This window comes from Brettanomyces bruxellensis, chromosome 3 (genome assembly GCF_011074885.1).
Source record: "Brettanomyces bruxellensis chromosome 3, complete sequence".
Lineage (NCBI taxonomy): Eukaryota > Fungi > Ascomycota > Pichiomycetes > Pichiales > Pichiaceae > Brettanomyces > Brettanomyces bruxellensis.
In genome coordinates, this window is record NC_054684.1 from 205210 (window position 1) to 224491 (window position 19282).

Here is a 19282-nt window from a genome sequence, read left to right on the forward strand (position 1 = left end):
TTCTGCATTCTGAAGATGCCGGTTACATGTTCCAAATTCCACAATTTCAGGAGTGAAATATTTTACGTATTTGAAAAAGTGCTTGGCTGATGATTATAAAATATAAGTAAAGTGGAGGCTACTAAATAACTGCCAAAAAATACAAAACATTATGATGGGTATGATTGGCTCCCATATAGCGCATATAGTGCATCTAAAAACTTCGCACACCGCCTTGCTTTACATCTACAAAATCCTCACTCAACGTGATCGAAGGCATTCAAACATGTGCACATCATACTTTCCTCTTTTTACCATTTCTACTTTTTAGGCTTTCTTCTTTATCTCCTTCACCTTATATTTTAATACCAAAATTTTATGTAAAGTAATCGGCTTCGCACTTAGTTTTTAAATCAACCGACTGTATTAGTGTATCTCTCATATTTTATCATTTTAGGTTAGTGTATACATAATTTTATTGATTGATCATTAGCGTTACTCAGAATTTTCAGGAGAGACCTTTCGATGAGTGGGCAGTTTCAGGCCAAATTATAAAGATGTACAGTACAATAAAAAGGGAAAAGAGTAAATTAACTGATGCATAAATATCCATTCATTCATGATTTAAAAATTTATGTGCGAACTTGTATACATTTATTGCATTTGTTTGTTTATAGTCTTGCTATTAGAACTTTATGGAGGATGATTTTGACTATGTATAAACAAAATTCACTTTATAATAAAAACCGTCGTAGTTAATGCTATTTAATATTTTTCGAACTAGCAGTTGGACATATTAATCACCCCGTTTTCCCTAATAGGTCCTCTTTTTCCAGTCTTGAAAATACTAGGTAGCCATATCAGGTAGCCATATCATAACAAGTCTCACATCAATCTACATAACAGGAATACAGATGGAATATGAAATTCGTACTGCTTGGGCACTTAAAAGGCACCTTGTGGCAAAGATATTATTCTGTTCAATATATCCACAATTTAAGGAGCATTGATATAATACAGTATTTGACAGTCGTGTCCATATAAACTACTCTACTTTGCACTATACCAACAATACCTTCCTCAAAGGGATTAAATGTATTCAAGAATGCGCACATCCCCTTTTTATTAGTGTTTTGTGCTCTTTATCTTTTTTAATTTTATCCTTTTCATTTCTTTAGCCTTAAAAACACTCAATATACTAGTTAGAGGGAAATTTCATAATCAACCTAAATAATACGATTGAATTATAATATTTAACCGTGAGGGGCTGTTATCAATTGAATAAAAATTATTTGCGATTTCCTGATTCTTTGTTGCATCATAACCGCCAAAAGAAATGCTATTCATGACTAGCTTAAAAGTGTATAATTTACAACCCAAGGATGCATAGGAAAACAAAAGTATACGTGGTTGTGGTTTCTTGAAGTAACGATCTCTCCAATCCCAAAAGAAAAACAATCAAATTTTACAAAATGACTCGGGTAGCCTAATTTAACGGAAAATTTTTTTTTCACCAAAAATTTACCGCTCAACTTAATTTGGTTTTTCAACTAGAGGAGAAACTTACCTGATCAATCTTTTTTTCCTACATATACCCTCTTCAGGAGCATTTAAAAGCAACCAAGACATTTTTCAGTAATTATTGGATACGAACAGATCGTAATGAGCTCTATCGATAAAACATCCGAGATAACCAAGTCCTTTGATACCATTTTGGTCTTGGACTTTGGATCACAATATTCCCATCTTATTGTTAGAAGGTTAAGAGAAATTCATGTCTACGCTGAAATGCTTCCATGTACTCAGAAGATAAGTACTTTGAAGTTTAAACCGATTGGTATTATTTTATCTGGTGGCCCATACTCAGTTTATGAAGACGATGCCCCTCATGTCGACCCATCGATTTTTGATCTTAACGTTCCAATCCTTGGAATCTGCTATGGTATGCAAGAGATTGCATGGCTCAACAACAAGTCAGTTAGCAGGGGAACAAAAAGAGAATATGGACCTGCAAATATTAATGTTTTGGACAGCTCTTGCCCTCTTTTTAAGGGAACAGATAACTCTAAAGTTTGGATGTCACATCACGACAAGTTAACTAAGCTCCCAGACGGGTTCAAGACTGTGGCAAACACAGACAACACACCATTTGCTGGAATCAGCCATGTCTCGAAACCTATATATGGTATTCAATTTCACCCAGAGGTCACACACACCGTTCAGGGTAAAAGATTACTCAAAAACTTTGCAGTGAATATATGTAAGGCTCCACAAAACTGGACTATGGAGAACTTTATCCAGACTGCTGTTAAAAGAATTAGAGATACAGTCGGACCTACAGCCGAGGCTATTGGAGCTGTCTCTGGTGGCGTTGATTCGTCTGTTGCATCTAGACTTATGAAAGAGGCAATAGGTAACAGGTTTCACGCTATTTTTGTGGACAATGGCTTGATGAGAAAAAACGAAGCTGAAAATGTGAAGCATGCATTGGATGAAGGATTGGGAATAAATTTAGTTGTTGTTGATGCAGGGAAAGAATTTTTAGGCAATCTCAAGGGTGTCACTGACCCTGAGAAGAAGAGGAAGGTAATCGGACATACTTTCATACATGTTTTTGAACGAGTTGCTAATCAAATCAAACCGAAGGATGGATCTCAGATCAAGTACTTACTTCAGGGCACATTATATCCTGATGTTATCGAGAGCGTTTCATTTAAGGGCCCGTCTCAAACTATCAAATCCCATCATAATGTGGGAGGATTGATTGACAACATGAAGCTAAGCTTGATCGAACCTTTGAGGGAACTTTTTAAAGATGAAGTTCGCCATCTTGGTGAACTTTTGGATATACCTGAAGACCTTGTCTGGAGGCATCCATTCCCAGGTCCGGGTCTTGGAATACGTGTGTTGGGCGAGGTCACCCCAAAACAAGTAGAGATTGCAAGAGAAGCAGATGATGTGTTTATTACCGAAATTAAGAAGGCTGGTCTTTACAGAAAGATATCTCAAGCGTTTGCATGCTTACTTCCTATTAGATCTGTTGGTGTGATGGGTGATCAAAGAATGTATGAACAAGTTATTGCCTTAAGAGCCATTGAAACTGTCGATTTCATGACGGCCGATTGGTTTGTTTTTCCTGCGGATTTCTTGAAGAGAGTTGCATCTAGAATTGTGAACGAGGTTAATGGTGTTTCAAGAGTTACATATGATATCACTTCTAAGCCTCCTGCTACCGTTGAGTGGGAATGAGCTCTTTATTTTAATTTATCTGTGGGACACAGGTGTAAAAATTCACTCACAATTTAAAGTGTGTTTAATATTTTTCATTCGTAATATAAAAAACCTAGATTCTGTACGCAAATTTAAAGTATAAGACAAGATAAGATAGTGCTGACAAAAAATTCACTTTTTCTGTCGAAGTACTGTTGATATTATGTAAGATCCATCATGGCTTACAGTACAAAAAAACTCTTCGGCTTTTCCTTTTTCACCTTTGAAGTAATTCTCATTACCTATAACTGGCTTCCCATTGACATCATGAGACTTCCACCACTGAGCCATAGAAAAAGTCACTTGATCTTGATGATCTAGGCATTTATATATTGCTTCCTTCACACACCATGCTCCCGCAATTATCTCCGAGCATGAATCAATATCATTCTTATCCATATACATCTTGAATACCGGAAGTTCGTACTTTTTATTTAAGATTTTCTGACATAATCGTCTTGTTTTAAACTCTGCAAGAGATCCATTCCTTAGAAGTATATTTTTGAATCTTCCTAATAAATGAATATCAGTCCCAATCGAGATTACTTTAGACATTATCAAAAACGAAAGTGTTTCGAGCTGAAAAGTTTAAGTATTCAAATCATTTTCTGCCCGGATTTAATATACAAATCATTTCCTAAACATTTTTAGGGCTGAATGAATAGAATGGCGAATTTGAAAACGGTTGGCGATGGGAGAAATTTGTGTATAAAAGAAAAAGAAAAAAAAGTTAGTACTTATGAATGAATGATTACTGTTTATTAACTTATATCTATAATTATACATTAATGCTCACTTTCTGAATTCTGCCTCCGAATTAATTTGAAGCTTTTTATCATTTCCACCACTAATAATTCCTATGTCTTTCTCCCAACCAACGGCAAATACTTTTGTAGCTGGATCTTCAGATTCTCTAGTGATGGTATATATTGCGCTGTTAGTTCTTACATCCCAAACCTTGACTGTTCCATCATGTGATCCCGAAAGAATCATGTAATCATTATTTGATGGTACCTTCAAAGAGCAGACAAAATTCCTATGCCCGACTAATTTGGAGTTTGTAATTTTAGAAGATCTTGGGTCGTGCAAATTTATATGTCTTGCGGAGGAACCAGTGGCAAGTAAATGCAAATTTGGTAAAGCGGTAACAGATAGTAATGGATGATTCGTTCTTCTAGTGTCTACACATTTAGCCGTCACAAAGTCCCAAGTTTTAACGGTGTGATCCTGGGAAACGGAATATCCAACTGTATCATCGTTCGTATCAAAAATTACATCTTCGACAGGCCTCACATGCGATTCAAGTACAGCTAAAGGACTTTTTCTTTTAATTGTCGAGTCTCCCACCGCCAACTTTAACCTTTTCCTAGAAGCCGAAGACATATTTCCCTTCCTAGAGTCCAAATCTTCTAATGGATTAGAAGTAGACATTTGCTTTGGCTTTGTTGACCAGATTGCTAATGTATTGTCATACGATCCAGATATAATTCTCGACGAAGACAAATTCACGGCCAATGATGAAATAGACGATTTATGATAACTCAAAAGCGCAATAGTCTTTCCATTTTGTGTTTCCTTTCCGAGATCCTCTTCCCCCACAGTCCCAGCCTTCCAAAGGCGAACCTCTCTATCCATACCAGCGCTAACAAATTTTGTTGGACTGATGAACTTAACTGCCTTAACCGGCTGCCTATGTCCAGAGAGTTGGGTCTCAACCTTACCATGCAGATTGTAAATGCGAACAATACCATCGTAGGAGCCTGTCAAAATTTTTGGGGCCGTAACTACTTCACCATTGCCTCCATCTGTTGCCATCGTTCCCAATGCATCTATCGATGAAATCCAATCTTCATTACTGAAACTAGCCAAGAATCGAGGAGGTAATAAAGCTCTTGTATATTCAACTGTCATAAAAGCTTCGGATGAAAGACCATTTTGCAAAAGATAGTCATGCAAACTTCCTTTCAATATAGTACCATTAATGATGAAATCAAATGGAATTGGACTTTCTGTTTCAAGAAGATGATTCACAATTTCTGAAAGTCCAAACCGCTTCAAAGTGACGGGAACGAATAATGGGTTTGGACTTACATGAAGTGAGCTATCCTCTTCTCGAGTGATAAATTTTATTTTCACTTGACCTTTATTGCTCTCAAGACCATCAGACATTTTCATATATGATTCTTGTACAAAATGTATACAGAGTAATGTAAGTTTATAAAACTAAATAGCAAGGAAAGGCATGCAAGAGATCATTATTGTCGCTTCATGTGTCTGGGGAAAATAGAGATCTGAAAATTTTTTTGATGAAAACGTGTACGGATGTATACATAATTAAGTCGAAAATTTTTTATTATTTCAAATTCTCATAAGCTTAACTAAGCCTTGATTCACTAATGTGCTAAAATATTGAATTCTGAGTGTATATGGTCTTTGTATAACATCATCAAATGGAACATAACAATGTTGATCTTAAATTTACGTAACATATATATTTGTTTCTTCTTGTTGGTAATGATTTATGCAAAAATGGGGTAGAATCCTTTTTATTCAACAGCAGATGAGACTAATTTCAATCCTCGTTCCCATCGTTTATCTTCAGCATAAATTAAATTCGCGAGAGTATTATTTATCAGGCGTAGGGATCTTCTTTTATTTACCATTTTTAGCATAATAACGCTAGAGAACAATGGAAAATTTAACTTCCAGCTGCAAAGTTAGGGAAAAAAAGAAAAAAAGAAAAAAAACCAATAAAATTTTATTGACCCATTTCACCAGATATTTACTAACTTTCCAGGTATCCTTTTCTTTTCCTTTTGTTCTAGGTCGTTGAAACCTTCTCTCACCTCACTAATAACGCTCTGGATATAAATCTGGATACATTCGTTGCTCTGTTGCAGAGAAATCTCCTTGGCGAGCTAACTCTGAAGACTGTTATTTATTTTTAAGGTATATTATTGCACTATTTATTTAATTTGACTTCGTCATCATTCTGATACCTTTCCTTTCAATATGACTGTGCAGTTCCCTTTCGTTACAAGTGCTCCAGGAAAGGTTATAATTTTTGGGGAGCATTCAGCTGTCTATAATAGAGTAAGTATCTGAAATTTATATTCATTAAAATGTGGATGTAATATCATGAATTAAGCGCTTAACCATTTTATGCCACGTTAACATGCTAACATTTGCTTTAAATGAAATTAGCCAGCCATTGCTGCCGCATTATCTCTTCGTACATATTTATTAGTTAGCAAGGATGAGACAGAGTCGGATTATATCTGCCTTGAATTTCCTGACATTGATTTTCATTGCCATTGGAAGAAAAGTGACCTGCCCTTTCATATGGCGCCAAAGAGCGATACGCCACATGTGTTACCACCAAAGAATCTTGACCCAGAATTAATTAGTGATCTTGGTCCATTACTTTCGGCTATAGACTCTCCTCTTCATTATGGAGCTGCTTATGCATTCCTTTATCTTTTCGTTTCTTTATGCCCCAGAAGTACTCCTGGGGGTTTAACGTTCACTATGAGATCAACCCTTCCAATAGGGGCAGGTCTAGGTTCCTCTGCTTCTATGTCTGTTTGCCTTGCATCAGCATTTGGATATATTGGAGGCCATATTAAGGAGGCGACATTTTACCGGGATAGTAAAATAACAAACGATTCCGATGAATGCAACTTTATCGATAAATGGTCATTCATGGGGGAAAAATGCATTCATGGAAACCCAAGTGGGATTGATAACGCAGTCGCTTCACACGGCGGTGCAGTGATGTTTCAAAGAAGAGGTAACTCTCTCCCAAGTGTCAGAACAGCAATGAGAAATTTGCCACCGATGAATCTCCTTCTTACCAATACCAAAACTCCCAGAAGAACTGCGACATTAGTGGCAAACGTTTCTAAGCTTGTGGCAGACTATCCTAAGAGTACGGCTCATATATTAGATGCTATGGAAGATATAGCTAGAGAAGCATATAATCTGATGCTTAGACCATTTTTAAATGCCAATGGTAAGGATGAACTTTTAAAGTTAATTAGGATTAATCATGGGCTGCTTGTTTCACTTGGTGTTTCACATCCAAATTTGGAACGTATTAAATTAAATTGTGACGAACTGCATGTTGGTGAGACAAAGCTTACCGGTGCTGGTGGAGGTGGTTGTGCTATTACGCTTTTGAGAGATGGCATTAAGCCAGAAGTTCTGACAGAATTGGAAAACAGACTCGAAAAACTAGGATTCGAAAGCTTTAAAGCGACGCTGGGCGGAAAAGGTGTTGGATTACTGACAACCAACGATTCTGCTCTTTTAAAAAACATGACGGTGAAGAATTTTATTAATTTCAAATCAAGAGACAATATTGAAGAATCCATTGGATGCACTTATGTGGGAGATTGGAGATATTGGTGATCTAGTTAGTACCCATGACCAGTTAAACAAATTGTAGAAGCAAAACTCATTTTCTTTTGCTAATAATTGCTCTTACTTTAAGAAATATTTATTAATAATAATAACAAATAACAATATTTAGTGCAATATAAAAAAACAACTATTAGCTGCGCAGCATCAGAATAATCTTAACTTGACTTGCACTTTTTCAATAAATATAATGTGTGGTCTTTCCTTACAATTTTGGCGATAGCTGCTGTTCTTTAAGTAGCAGCCGAACAGCTCTATGAGCCATTCCAAGACCAGCTTGAAAGCCATGGCCAGAAGCTCCATAATTATGAATAAGAAGCTTTCCATCAATTCTTTGTACATCAATTCTTGTACCACCGTATCTACTTGGTCGTAAACCAGCAGAAACAGCCAAAATATCTAAGGGATGATCCAAAATTTCTGGCATCAACGTAGTAGTTCTTTTGATGATATCCTTGCTTTGTTCTAAAGTAGTGTCACCTGTCCAATTATCTTTCTGCAAAAAACCACCAAGAACCAATTGTCCATTTGAATGTGGCCTAGGAATAATGTATGTTGCATAATCTTCTCCCCATCGCATTCTATTCTCTTGAATGTGTGGTGCATGAACCACGAGGACTTGGCCTCTTGTAGGATAAACGTTAGAGTCTTTAACACCTGAAATGGAGAAAGAACCCAATCCTGTACAGTTAAACACGACTTTGGTTCTAGGCAAGTATGCCTGGGAAATATGTGTCAATTTTCTTTTGATGAATGTCACACCCTTAGATCTCAAATACTTTGCAATACTTTGAATGTAGAATGGACAGAAAAAATTCCAAGTGGTGTATTTAATTCCATATGCAACACCGGCAGGTAATTGAACATTAGGGATAACTTTCAATTTTTTCAAATACGACTTCAAAGAATTGATCTTTTTATCACCTGGATAGACATCCCAGTATTCAGTAGTTTGTCGGTGATCAATACCTTTAGAAGCTCCTCCAATATTATTTTGCAAATCCTCAAGATGCGTGTAAGTGTATTTATCAAACTCCAATGTATCATCATCATCCGGGGTGATACATGAAAAATTGCCACCTGCACGAGGTGAAGTATAATTTATAGAGCCATCACCCGGTAAGTGCTCTCCGATGACAGTAATGTGGTGAGGAGAAACTTTGGCTTCATTAATGAGACAGTATGCGGTGTAAAGACCAGTGATACCGGCCCCAAGGACAACATACTCATTTGATTGAGACATTATTAGTTGCTTTTTGCACTTAGTCTATACAAAATATTTTGTGTTAAAATGGATAACAAAGAGAATGAAATTACAAGACTAGCACATTTTGAAACTTCATGTTCTTTATATAATGCTCAATTACGGGTAAGCAAAATCCTTTTTCGTATTGTTAGTAAGAGATTTTGCCGACAAGGCAGTGTAATAAATGCGGATATTGAAACTTGAATTATAATAGTTCATCGTTATATAAAAAAAATTTGATGGTAGTTAGTTGTGGTGCCGGTAATCTGCCAAAAATTGAAAGTTTACTATTATAATTGTGTCCAATGTAGCGAAAAATAAGCATTATTAAGGTTATCACAATACACTTATTAATAATCCAGAAAAATAAACTATAATTAATTTGGGCTCGATAAATTCACTTTTACACTTCTTACCTACTTTCCTTGGGTAAAGCACGTTGGAAGAGAAGGAAAATGGTGGAAAAGAAAATTGATTAATCAAAATATATTGTAATATTGCTTTTTTCTGTGTGTAGCATGTAACTGGAAAAATAACCTTCGTTTTCACTTGCAAGTTAATACGACAGGCCACCTCATTTTTTCCAAAACTATCATTCATTTTAGAAGATCCAGTATGTAAATACAATCTAGGTTGGAAAAGCGCGCAAATGTATAATCCAACGAAACAGCAAATAATATACAGCTTCACAAGTGTTCATCGTGGGAGAGATCTATGGATTAGTGATGTCATATCAAGTAATAAATATTATAAAACATGGTAAAAAAGAACGGAGGTATGTACAAGGGATACAGTATAGCTGTAATATATTTGTTGATAAGTCGCGTATACAGGGCCTTGCTTTATGCCTCAGAAAAACTCACTCATAAGAATTGAATATTTTAAGCGTGCGCATTTCTACGTATGTATGTTTTTTATCTTTGCCTCTATTTTTTATCTTTTTCATTTCTTTAGTCTTAAAATAGTCAATGCACTTACTAGCCTATGAGCATTTCATAAAGTAAGCGGTGTCACACTTCAAGGTGATTAAAGAAATATTACAATATTCAAAATAGTTAGTAATAAGGAAAACATGTATTATAAAAACACTCTGCTGAATCCCAAACGATCATATCTAAGGCTTAGTAGTGTCTGTATACACGTTATTTTCTTGATCTTTGGCACCTGAATACATATTTAGAATATCCTTTGCATATTTTGGAAAAACCCATTTTCTTTCGTTCCAATTAATGTCAATCGGTTGCGGACAAACCTTTTTTAAAACTTTTGCCACTTTTTCACACTCCTTCCATACGCACAAAACATTCAGGCCCATAAACTTAGCGATATCGTTTTCCGAAGCACCTGTTACGTCCGAAACCTTTTTAACAAGATATGGATATTTTGAAGTGTTTTCAAGGCCAAACGGTCCTTTCTCCATACCATCGAAATCACCACACAGTCCTACATGATTCCAACCAATTCTTTTAACAATATAAATTACATGGTCCACAACATCGTTGATAGAAATATCACTGTGATCCGAATGACTCACAAATTCTGGACAAAAGTGACACATATGACACCATCATTCTTTTTAACCATATCTAGGATATCATCTCTAACATTTCTTTCATGATTTGTCAAGCTATACGCTGAGATATGAGTGAAGATAACAGGCGCTTTTGTAATTTCTAACACATCTACCATGGTTTTATGTGACACATGGCTGAGATCAACGAGCATCCCAAGCCGATTCATTTCGGCTATACATTGTTCACCGACTCTGCTTAACCCTTTATCTTTCCCACTAGCAGCCACAGTAGAAGCAACTGTTGTGAATGGATTATCTCAATTATGAGTTAGAGTGATATATCTGACACCCAGTTCGTAGTAAAGCCTTAAAACTCCAAACGACAAATCAATTTGATGCAATCCTTCAACACCCATGGTAACAGATATTTTTTACCTTTATTACTCGAAAATACGTTGGATGCTTCATCCGCACTCTTTACAAAACCCAAATAATCTGGATATTCATCGCATAATCTCTTTATTAAATCTATTTGTTCCATAGTATCTCAGACGACAGTCAACTGTTGATTAAAATCATACTCTTTCTTTCCTTCGTTACCACATTCAATCCAACAGCTAAAAAATTGGACGCCAACATGCCCTTCAAGGAGTTTGGTCAAGTCGGTTTGGGTATTAAAATGAGAATTGAAATTAAACTTTTCTCCCTGGTTGTGGAGCTTATAATGAAGTTTAACCCGGCAAGCATAGGGGAAATCATTATGACAGTCCACTATTGGGTATTTTTGGCATATATTCTCAAACTTTTCGTCAGTTGAATACATAATTAAGGAACCAAAAGTGAGGCTAACATTTTGTCTAAAAAAGAGAAAGCCAAAACTGTATAAAGGTACAACACGAACACTTATAAGTCGCAAATTTATCGTTTATCAAGCCTTCACCTATTCCAAAAAATTCCTCTCTTTCTTACATTTCGGAAAATTTTCCTCTCGTGGAAAACGTATCGTATCGATTACTGATTCGGTAGATTATATGCCATCACATATTATTATCATTACTATGCATATTGTAATAGATGCATGTGCTTCCCAGTTCATTCACTGTATGAATTTGTATAGAGCCGATCCCCTTAAATCAACATATTCAATAAATTATGTGAATACATTATCTTCCCAAATTAAGTCTCCATCCAAATTGCTCTGTAACTCTAAACCAATCAACATAAAGGGCACCATCTTTATTAAGATCCCAAATCTTCTGGACCACTATCCATAGTTTCTGGTAGCTGCTTAAGTAGCCACAATGCTGTATCAACGATTCGAACATAAATGCCACCTCCTTCCTCTCTTTCGGTCTGCTTGATGTAGTTCCCAGTAGAAGCATTGGGAATGCAAGACTTTTTTTCAACAGCTTGCACTCAATTATTATTTTCATTTCATTACGTAATCTGTAGGCCAATATTGCCATCTCCGGAACAACAGGAGGTAACTTACGGATAACCTCCCGAAGATATATCTGCGCTGATAGTTGATAAACTTCAAACAATGTCAGATGATATTCAAGCTCTTCTGGAGAATAGAGAAACCTAAGGGAAGCTGAGTCCGGTTTTGCATTTTTTATTCTTTCATCCAAATCAATCGATTTCGTCATCATTTTGCTCATAAAATCGTATTCATCACAATCTGGTAAGTCAAGGCTATGACTTAATGAACTTGATTCCACCAAGAGACTCACAGTTTCTCCAATAAGAAGAATGATTGGCCTTATACAGCCCTGAAGTGGGTCATGCATCTTTGTGTTAGAAGAAAATAGCTCCCTATAATCATCTATTGGATAAAATGTACCGTTCTTATTTGACTGAGACGCAAGAACATCAAAATATGCAAAATTTTCAGCCATTAGAGCTCCCTCTGTCGAGCAGGAATTTAAAAGATACTTAAAATTTCCTGGCATTCTATTTATCATATTGAAACAACGGGTAAAATATTCAGACCATCTCACAGTATCACCATACGATATTTCCATACAAACTAATAGCATATAACACACAAAATTGGTGATGAATTTATCTCTTGTAAGGGAAATGCTATTGCGATCAATCTCATCATTCACTAATGAGATATATTTATCGGCTTCTTTGTTTTCAACCTGATAACTTAAATAACGATTTTTGCGCATCTTGCAGCCCCATCCAACCAAGGTGTATAAAATGGCCTTTTCTTTGAAGGCCATTGGTATGTATATTCTCGAGTAATAGTTGAATTCCTGTGGTAAAATAGAAAGATCGGGAAGAATCTTTTTACAGTAGTATTCAAAACAGGAAAGCTCATTATATGTCAAATCAACTGGAAGCTTTACTTGCACAGAATCAGGGATCCCACCGCTAAAACATTTCGTTTCTGAACTATATATTTTCGTTTTTTGTATTTCATCTGAATTTCCATCTAAACAGATAGATGGTCGAGATTCAGAATTTGGGAAGAAGTTGATAAGTAATGGATCATTATCAACGAGCATTTCCACAATATCCGGATCGAGATTGAGCAAATAATTAGGCGACTCAGATGGATCACTCGCTATGTCGGATGGAAACTGACACCTATTATTATCGTCAAGATTACATCCTGGCAGAATTTTGTTGGAACCAAATAGGCCATGCAGATTGCTTTTTGCAAGAATGTTAACCACTGTTTTACCAACAATGTCTTTTAAGCTTATAGAAGAGTATATTTTATCTGGCTGTCCATTTCCAGGATGCAGAAGTAAATCTTGATCGTCATCTTTTTTAACTTTTATCGGATATTCGGATTCTGTTGCATCAAATGTGTTGCTTTTAACACCTTGTTCGATATTTGGAATATCCATACATATTTCCTTATCATCAAAACTAACGTGACGTTTGACCTTAGAATATGATTTTTTTTTTACTCCTCCTTTCTTTGACTTCGGATCCTTATATATGCAAACTAAGTGTCTTTTCAAACAACCAGTGCAAATTGGTTTGATTTCATCACACTTTTTTTTCCGCTTTCTGCAATTAAGACAACCATTCCGAGATCTTGTTGTTTTGTGCCTTGCTGACATCTTTTTCTGAAATTTCAACGGAGAACGTTGCATAGCAATCCTATTGAATTAGAAAAAGAAATGCTAAATCAAGCTGAGGTAAATAATTTCTAAACTTTTCTTGATCATAATTTTGGTCTCCATAGTGGTCGGTTTGGAAAACGTAATTTTTTGAGTGAGTATTTCTACTGATACCGAGGAAAAACTAAACAAGGTGATTTCAGTGAAGTCAGATAAAATTAGCACCTGCTACAAGTGAAAAAGAATATTAGAGGTTACACAGTTCGGCACAATATTTATGAGGGATGAAGAAGTGGGGAAACATAGTTTAAATAAAAAATAGTAATAACGGATCTTCTGGACCCTTTTTTTTCTGTCCAAATTCAAAATTTAAGCACATTTTGGACAGGCACATGACAATATGCAACATTTGTGAAGGAGGAGGCTTCGATGATTAATTACAAATAAAAATTAATCGAAAAATAAGTCTATGAAATGAATAACAATCGCTGGTTCTATGCATAATATACGTACGCGTTATCAATAATCGATCTTCTTCTTTCTGCACACTAGAATTTCATGGTTACCCAACAAGCAACATCTAAGATTAATTGCATTACTTATTTAAACTTTGGGAGAAGTTTGATTGTTTCCGAAAAGCTCTTTGCTTCAGATTTATTCTGGAATATGCCTTATTTAGGGAAAACGCGGTAAATAAATTTCTTACCTTACTTGCTTTTGCGTTACTTTTTCTCCGTATTCTTTTCTTGAATAACCTAAATATAATTTTACGCTTTATTATTTTGCAAGTATATGAAAGAATAACTGGTTGAGGTCAAATATAACAAAGTAATGCTTATTAGGTATATTACTTTTAGAATCACCAAAATACAAAAAAAATTGGAAGCAAAAGTTCAAGCAAATTAAGAGTATAACAGCATGTTCATTGTTGAGGTAATCAGTAAAATTAGGCGACTTCTCCAGATTTCTATTATGCTACTTTATATCAAAGAAAGAAAGAAAGAAGGTAGGGGGGGGGGAAAAAAAAAAAAATTAAATTGGTGCATTCTATTATAATGCATTAATTGGGCCCATTGAACTCTTTTATACACATGAACATGCTGGTTTTTCATGGTTTATTTTAAAGCTGCATTGTTATCATGCTTTTTACTCTTATTCAAATCAGGAGCTAACAATTTACTTGAAGCACCGGCCTGATTCTTTTTTTGCACCTTGCACTCAAGGAAGTATAGTCTAAGGAAACATTACCGATTGAGAGATCTGCAAGACTGAATCAAACTACTAGGCACCTTGACGACGATCGCAAAGATCGCACACTCTCACTAAAATGCCCACAAATCACAAAAGATTTGAATTGTCCATCTTAGGATGCTCCGGGGGACCCATCTCAAGCAGAACTTGTGCATATTTATTAAAACCGGCCAACATCTCTTACAGTGAAATTATTCTTTCAGTTGCCGAAGAAAGAGGTGCGAGAAAACCACTTCTCGCGATTGATGCTGGAGCAGGTCTCACAGCGATATCAGAACTTGTACTAGAGGGGGATAGCAAAAATCCGAAGGACAATTTCATAATCTCAATTTATGATGACCATCAATCACAGTACGAGGAATTCAACTTTTATCAGAACACGGGAAATCTAGAAGTTAGTCATCCATTTGCTTGCGTTGGATCCAAATCAAGTGTTTCGCTAGCTCCTCTAGAAGCATCTTGGAAAATCATTAATTCAATTACAGCATATCTTATAACACATCCCCATTTGGATCATCTCTCTGGGCTTGTCATCAATTCGCCATCATTTAAAGATTCGAAAGATGTTTATGGACTTCCACAAACAATGAATACGATTCGCAGTTCACTATTTAACGGTCACGTCTGGCCTGATTTAATTAGTGAAGGGTTGATAAACCTTCATGAGATATCTCCATATATTGATGAGCACTCCATGTGCGATTTTTACAACGTTGAATGCTTTCCTGTAGCGCATGGAGACATCCAAAACGGTAGGTTTTTAAGTTCTGCATTCCTTATAACCGATAAATTAACGCAAGACAGTATAATAATATTTGGAGATTTGGAAAGTGATTACTCTTCGTCTAAAGACTACAACAGGAAGATATGGGAATTAATATCACCACTGGTATTGAAGGATAAACTTAATACAATAATAATTGAATGCTCTACTATCGACAAGCCACCTCCTTTATATGGTCATATGACCCCAACATCTCTTATAAGAGAGCTTCTTGCTTTACGAAAGTATTGCTTTGATAAAAAATTTCTCCAAAAAACAATTTCACATTCAGCCGAATCTGTTGTATACATACAATCAGAATTTCAGCCGTTGAAAGCGATGAATGTCATTGTCACTCACGTAAAAGAGGTACCAGCGGCTGTTAATCCGAGAACACTTATTTTCAGGCAATTGAACGATCTCAACTGCAAATATGCTTTGGGAATCAACTTTACTATAGCCCTCCCCGGCTTAAGTTATATTCTATAACTTTGAATCCTAAGTTTGGGATCGCAGTTCTATTGTAGCAACATCAACATCATGTTATACAATGCCATCTTAGTACATTATACAATTTATACCATATTGTGCCAAACTTACCAATCATACATATCCAACGTCTAATACATTACTGCTTGTTAATATATTCGATCTCTTATTTCTTTACTCTCGCCAATGGGTGTAGATATTACAGCATTATTGTTGTTCCAATCCATAGCCCTTGATATCTTTTGCGAAATTCCAATTCATTCCATCACATTGAAGGCCATACTGGAATTCAATTTTTTTGGTAGACTTGTTGAGAACGCACATGTCAAACTTATTCCACGATCTTGCATCTCTGTAGAAAAGTATTCTCATACATTCTTTAATAAGTTTTATGGCACTTTTTTTATCAAGATTTTTCACATCATCCTCGGAATCAACCTTCTGTCTAAGTAATGGAACTCCCATGTAAGATCCAAAACCGGTTGCTATACAAGGTGAGGAGTATGAGACACCCAAAAGATTAACATACTTTAAAACAGTTTCCCCCTTCTCATCAAAACCGGCCACAACACAAGCATTCCAAAGTGGATTCATTTTAGATCTTCTGTTATAAAACACCCTTCTAAGATACTCATGAACATGCGATGCCTTGAGATTATCTTGCTCCATATCATAACCATCCTCGATCTCTAGCTCATCCAAAATCTTTTTCAAATACTGGAAATCGCTGATATCCCCAGACACACCGACCACAGTAGAGCCTCCAACTTGAACCATTCTTTCCATATTATCAAATCGCAATAGAGAACCATATGATCCTAGTTTGTCGGTTGCCATAACAATACCATCATTGAATTTCACTGCAATAACAGATGCACCCGTAACCATTGGCGACTGTGTGTGCATTTGGGGAAATTCATTTATCTCATTCTTTTTGCAAGGCTTTGCCGCATTTGTGGCATTGGCGATTTCAAAGTCATACGGACCATACTCATTATCAGAAGGTCTACCCCAGTGCAAAGGATCGTGATTCATTGTTAAGAATCAAAAACACGTAAAATTCAAATATAAGATGCTGAAAATAACAAATGATTTAACAATTCACTGTAATCACAAGCAAAGACACATCAGACCTTATGGCGTTTATGTTTACAGAGTACAGCATATAGAATAGCGCTTACCGAATAGTACGCACACTTTCTTTTTCATCCTTTTTTTTTGTGGCGAAAGCCGCCTTCCGAGGATAAAAATATAATTAATATTTGATGTAAGGAAGTGTACGATTATCATCCGATTATCATTTTTCCGTTGCTCCGGGCTCGGTGTCGTACGTACTGAGTCAGGCTGCCGCGATCGGAAAACCCTCACAAATTAAAATGTAAGATAGTGAATACTAAGTTTGTAAGTCATGTATATTATTCTTATACAGTCCACTTCTCTTCGGTTAAAACCTCTTTTCAGCTTGTAATAAGTACTATACATAATTGTATTGAATACTTTGAATTGAAAAATGAAGGCAACGTTAGGAGCATTAACAAAATACCACCCAATGATAAAGTTCATTGGTGGTCCACATCCAATACCCAGTAAGTTCAAGATAACGTTCAATATGATCGAAAATTTCAATTTATACTAACACCTATACAAAAATTAAACTTTAGGAAATGTGACCTCTACAGTTCATCCATGTGCACCTGGAAACTTACTACCATCCACTGCTTCTGCAACACCTATTAATCAATATTCAAACTTTGGAATATTTCAGTCAAGAAATAGTCTTTCCAAGAGATTTAGATATCACCAGATCGACAATCTTGAAATAGCAGATATTGACAGTGGTGGAGCAGCAATATTAATTCACTGATTTCCTTTCGAAAACGTCAAACTTAGGATAATTAGGAATTACTACAGGATGGGCGGACTCATACTTCCTTCAGAAAAAAAAATCTTCTTATTTATACAGCGAGCAATTCGAATATAACTTTATATTTTGGATTTAATGAAGGTATTTGATCATTCCCTTGTAGTCAGCGTTACGCTTTGAGACATTATTACCAACAATATCATGCATAAGCTGTTGCAACCTTATACCATAGTTATCCAAAGTAGCAACGTCTGGTTTTATGTCAAGTGAAAAATCCCCATTAAAAACAAAGTGGTGGAGACAGTAAAGCGTACATATTAGCACATTGTACGGTGAATGATCCTTCAAAATAAGAAGAGAAACATCAATATTCTTCACAAGCCTCTTATACTGCCAAACGTACATTTCAACAAGACGTTTCAACGCATAATTTTTTAAAACAGCACGTTCATTTGTCGAGGCCCTATTTGAAATGACAACAACCTTTACATGTGTATCAAACTTATTTTTTTCTGTCGAGATATTCACCAAAAAAACAATACAGTTCTCGAAAACCAATGGAAATACTTGATTTCGGTGGTCAGCAGCCTTTAGAGTAGCCTTCAAACTCTTTTCATTGAACTCCATCTTAGTCTTTTTTGTGTATTCTGCGTATAGATTTTCTCTCGTTAAAAGATTCCACTCCCAATAATGCTTTTCACTTTGCTCTAACGAAGGGTTGGTTCTGCTGTCATGACTCAAATTCTCAAACATTTCCACAAGCTCATCCAAGAAATCTGGAACTTTGTAGAAATCATCCACCTCAACCAAGTAATTCAAGAACTGCTCTGCAGCATGCCTTGAAAACAAAGTTGAAATATCATCGTCAACATACTTCCCCAAAACCTCTTTTTGTGTAGATGGCGCCAATATACTTTGGGCCTTACCTTGCGTAAGTCCAAGTTCTTTATCCAACAATTCACTCTCATTTTTCTGCGATTTTTCAATCATGCCATCCACAAAATTATTTCCTAATATAGATCGTGTGTAGGCATATCGATCAAAGCCTTTAAGCACCGGATAGAACACACTAACATCATATTTTTCTTGGCTTGTCTTCAAGATCACAAAAGGTATTTGTAACAGAAATTTCGTCGATACAAAATGCAAAAACTGCAGATAGCAAATTAACAGCGTTAATTGAAGAAACTGGTTCAAATACATGTGAATAGATCTTTGGATATTTAAGGGCATACTTACTTATTTTATGTCCAAAAAAATGCACAAAGTCTTCAACAGCTAACACTGCTTTAAGGGAGAATGACCCCACTCCCCGTTCATATGGAAATTCCTCACCAGAACAATTCAAAAACAACATCTTTTGAAGATCAGAAAATCCTATTGCCAAGTGCCAATCTCCATTCCA

General features: G+C 35.8%; 10 protein-coding genes across 10 annotated transcripts; 4 read left to right on the top strand and 6 right to left on the bottom strand.

Annotated features, from left to right (window-relative positions):
• Positions 1-1641: 1641 nt before the first annotated feature.
• GUA1 (GMP synthase (glutamine-hydrolyzing)) lies at positions 1642-3228 on the top strand (the record flags this gene model as incomplete). Its single annotated transcript, XM_041278645.1, has 1 exon — positions 1642-3228. The coding sequence occupies one exon, from the start codon at positions 1642-1644 to the stop codon at positions 3226-3228; it is 1587 nt and encodes a 528-aa protein (XP_041134840.1).
• An 813-nt stretch (positions 3229-4041) lies between these two features.
• On the bottom strand, positions 4042-5418 carry BRETT_000073 (uncharacterized protein; the record flags this gene model as incomplete). Its single annotated transcript, XM_041278646.1, has 1 exon — positions 4042-5418. One exon carries the CDS (start codon positions 5416-5418, stop codon positions 4042-4044), a length of 1377 nt encoding a protein of 458 aa, XP_041134841.1.
• Positions 5419-6591: 1173 nt separating this feature from the next.
• BRETT_000074 (uncharacterized protein) lies at positions 6592-7659 on the top strand (the record flags this gene model as incomplete). Its single annotated transcript, XM_041278647.1, has 1 exon — positions 6592-7659. One exon carries the CDS (start codon positions 6592-6594, stop codon positions 7657-7659), a length of 1068 nt encoding a protein of 355 aa, XP_041134842.1.
• Positions 7660-7873: 214 nt separating this feature from the next.
• On the bottom strand, positions 7874-8911 carry BRETT_000075 (uncharacterized protein; the record flags this gene model as incomplete). Its single annotated transcript, XM_041278648.1, has 1 exon — positions 7874-8911. One exon carries the CDS (start codon positions 8909-8911, stop codon positions 7874-7876), a length of 1038 nt encoding a protein of 345 aa, XP_041134843.1.
• A 1117-nt stretch (positions 8912-10028) lies between these two features.
• Positions 10029-10843, bottom strand: BRETT_000076 (uncharacterized protein; the record flags this gene model as incomplete). Its single annotated transcript, XM_041278649.1, has 3 exons — positions 10029-10453; positions 10480-10541; positions 10809-10843. 3 exons carry the CDS (start codon positions 10841-10843, stop codon positions 10029-10031), a joined length of 522 nt encoding a protein of 173 aa, XP_041134844.1.
• A 747-nt stretch (positions 10844-11590) lies between these two features.
• Positions 11591-13291, bottom strand: BRETT_000077 (uncharacterized protein; the record flags this gene model as incomplete). The annotated part of the gene is made up of 1 exon (XM_041278650.1): positions 11591-13291. One exon carries the CDS (start codon positions 13289-13291, stop codon positions 11591-11593), a length of 1701 nt encoding a protein of 566 aa, XP_041134845.1.
• Positions 13292-14837: 1546 nt separating this feature from the next.
• BRETT_000078 (uncharacterized protein) lies at positions 14838-16013 on the top strand (the record flags this gene model as incomplete). The annotated part of the gene is made up of 1 exon (XM_041278651.1): positions 14838-16013. One exon carries the CDS (start codon positions 14838-14840, stop codon positions 16011-16013), a length of 1176 nt encoding a protein of 391 aa, XP_041134846.1.
• A 207-nt stretch (positions 16014-16220) lies between these two features.
• On the bottom strand, positions 16221-17048 carry BRETT_000079 (uncharacterized protein; the record flags this gene model as incomplete). Its single annotated transcript, XM_041278652.1, has 1 exon — positions 16221-17048. One exon carries the CDS (start codon positions 17046-17048, stop codon positions 16221-16223), a length of 828 nt encoding a protein of 275 aa, XP_041134847.1.
• Positions 17049-17523: 475 nt separating this feature from the next.
• Positions 17524-17877, top strand: BRETT_000080 (uncharacterized protein; the record flags this gene model as incomplete). Its single annotated transcript, XM_041278653.1, has 2 exons — positions 17524-17599; positions 17675-17877. 2 exons carry the CDS (start codon positions 17524-17526, stop codon positions 17875-17877), a joined length of 279 nt encoding a protein of 92 aa, XP_041134848.1.
• Positions 17878-18009: 132 nt separating this feature from the next.
• BRETT_000081 (uncharacterized protein) lies at positions 18010-19110 on the bottom strand (the record flags this gene model as incomplete). The annotated part of the gene is made up of 1 exon (XM_041278654.1): positions 18010-19110. One exon carries the CDS (start codon positions 19108-19110, stop codon positions 18010-18012), a length of 1101 nt encoding a protein of 366 aa, XP_041134849.1.
• Between the last annotated feature and the right edge of the window lie 172 nt (positions 19111-19282).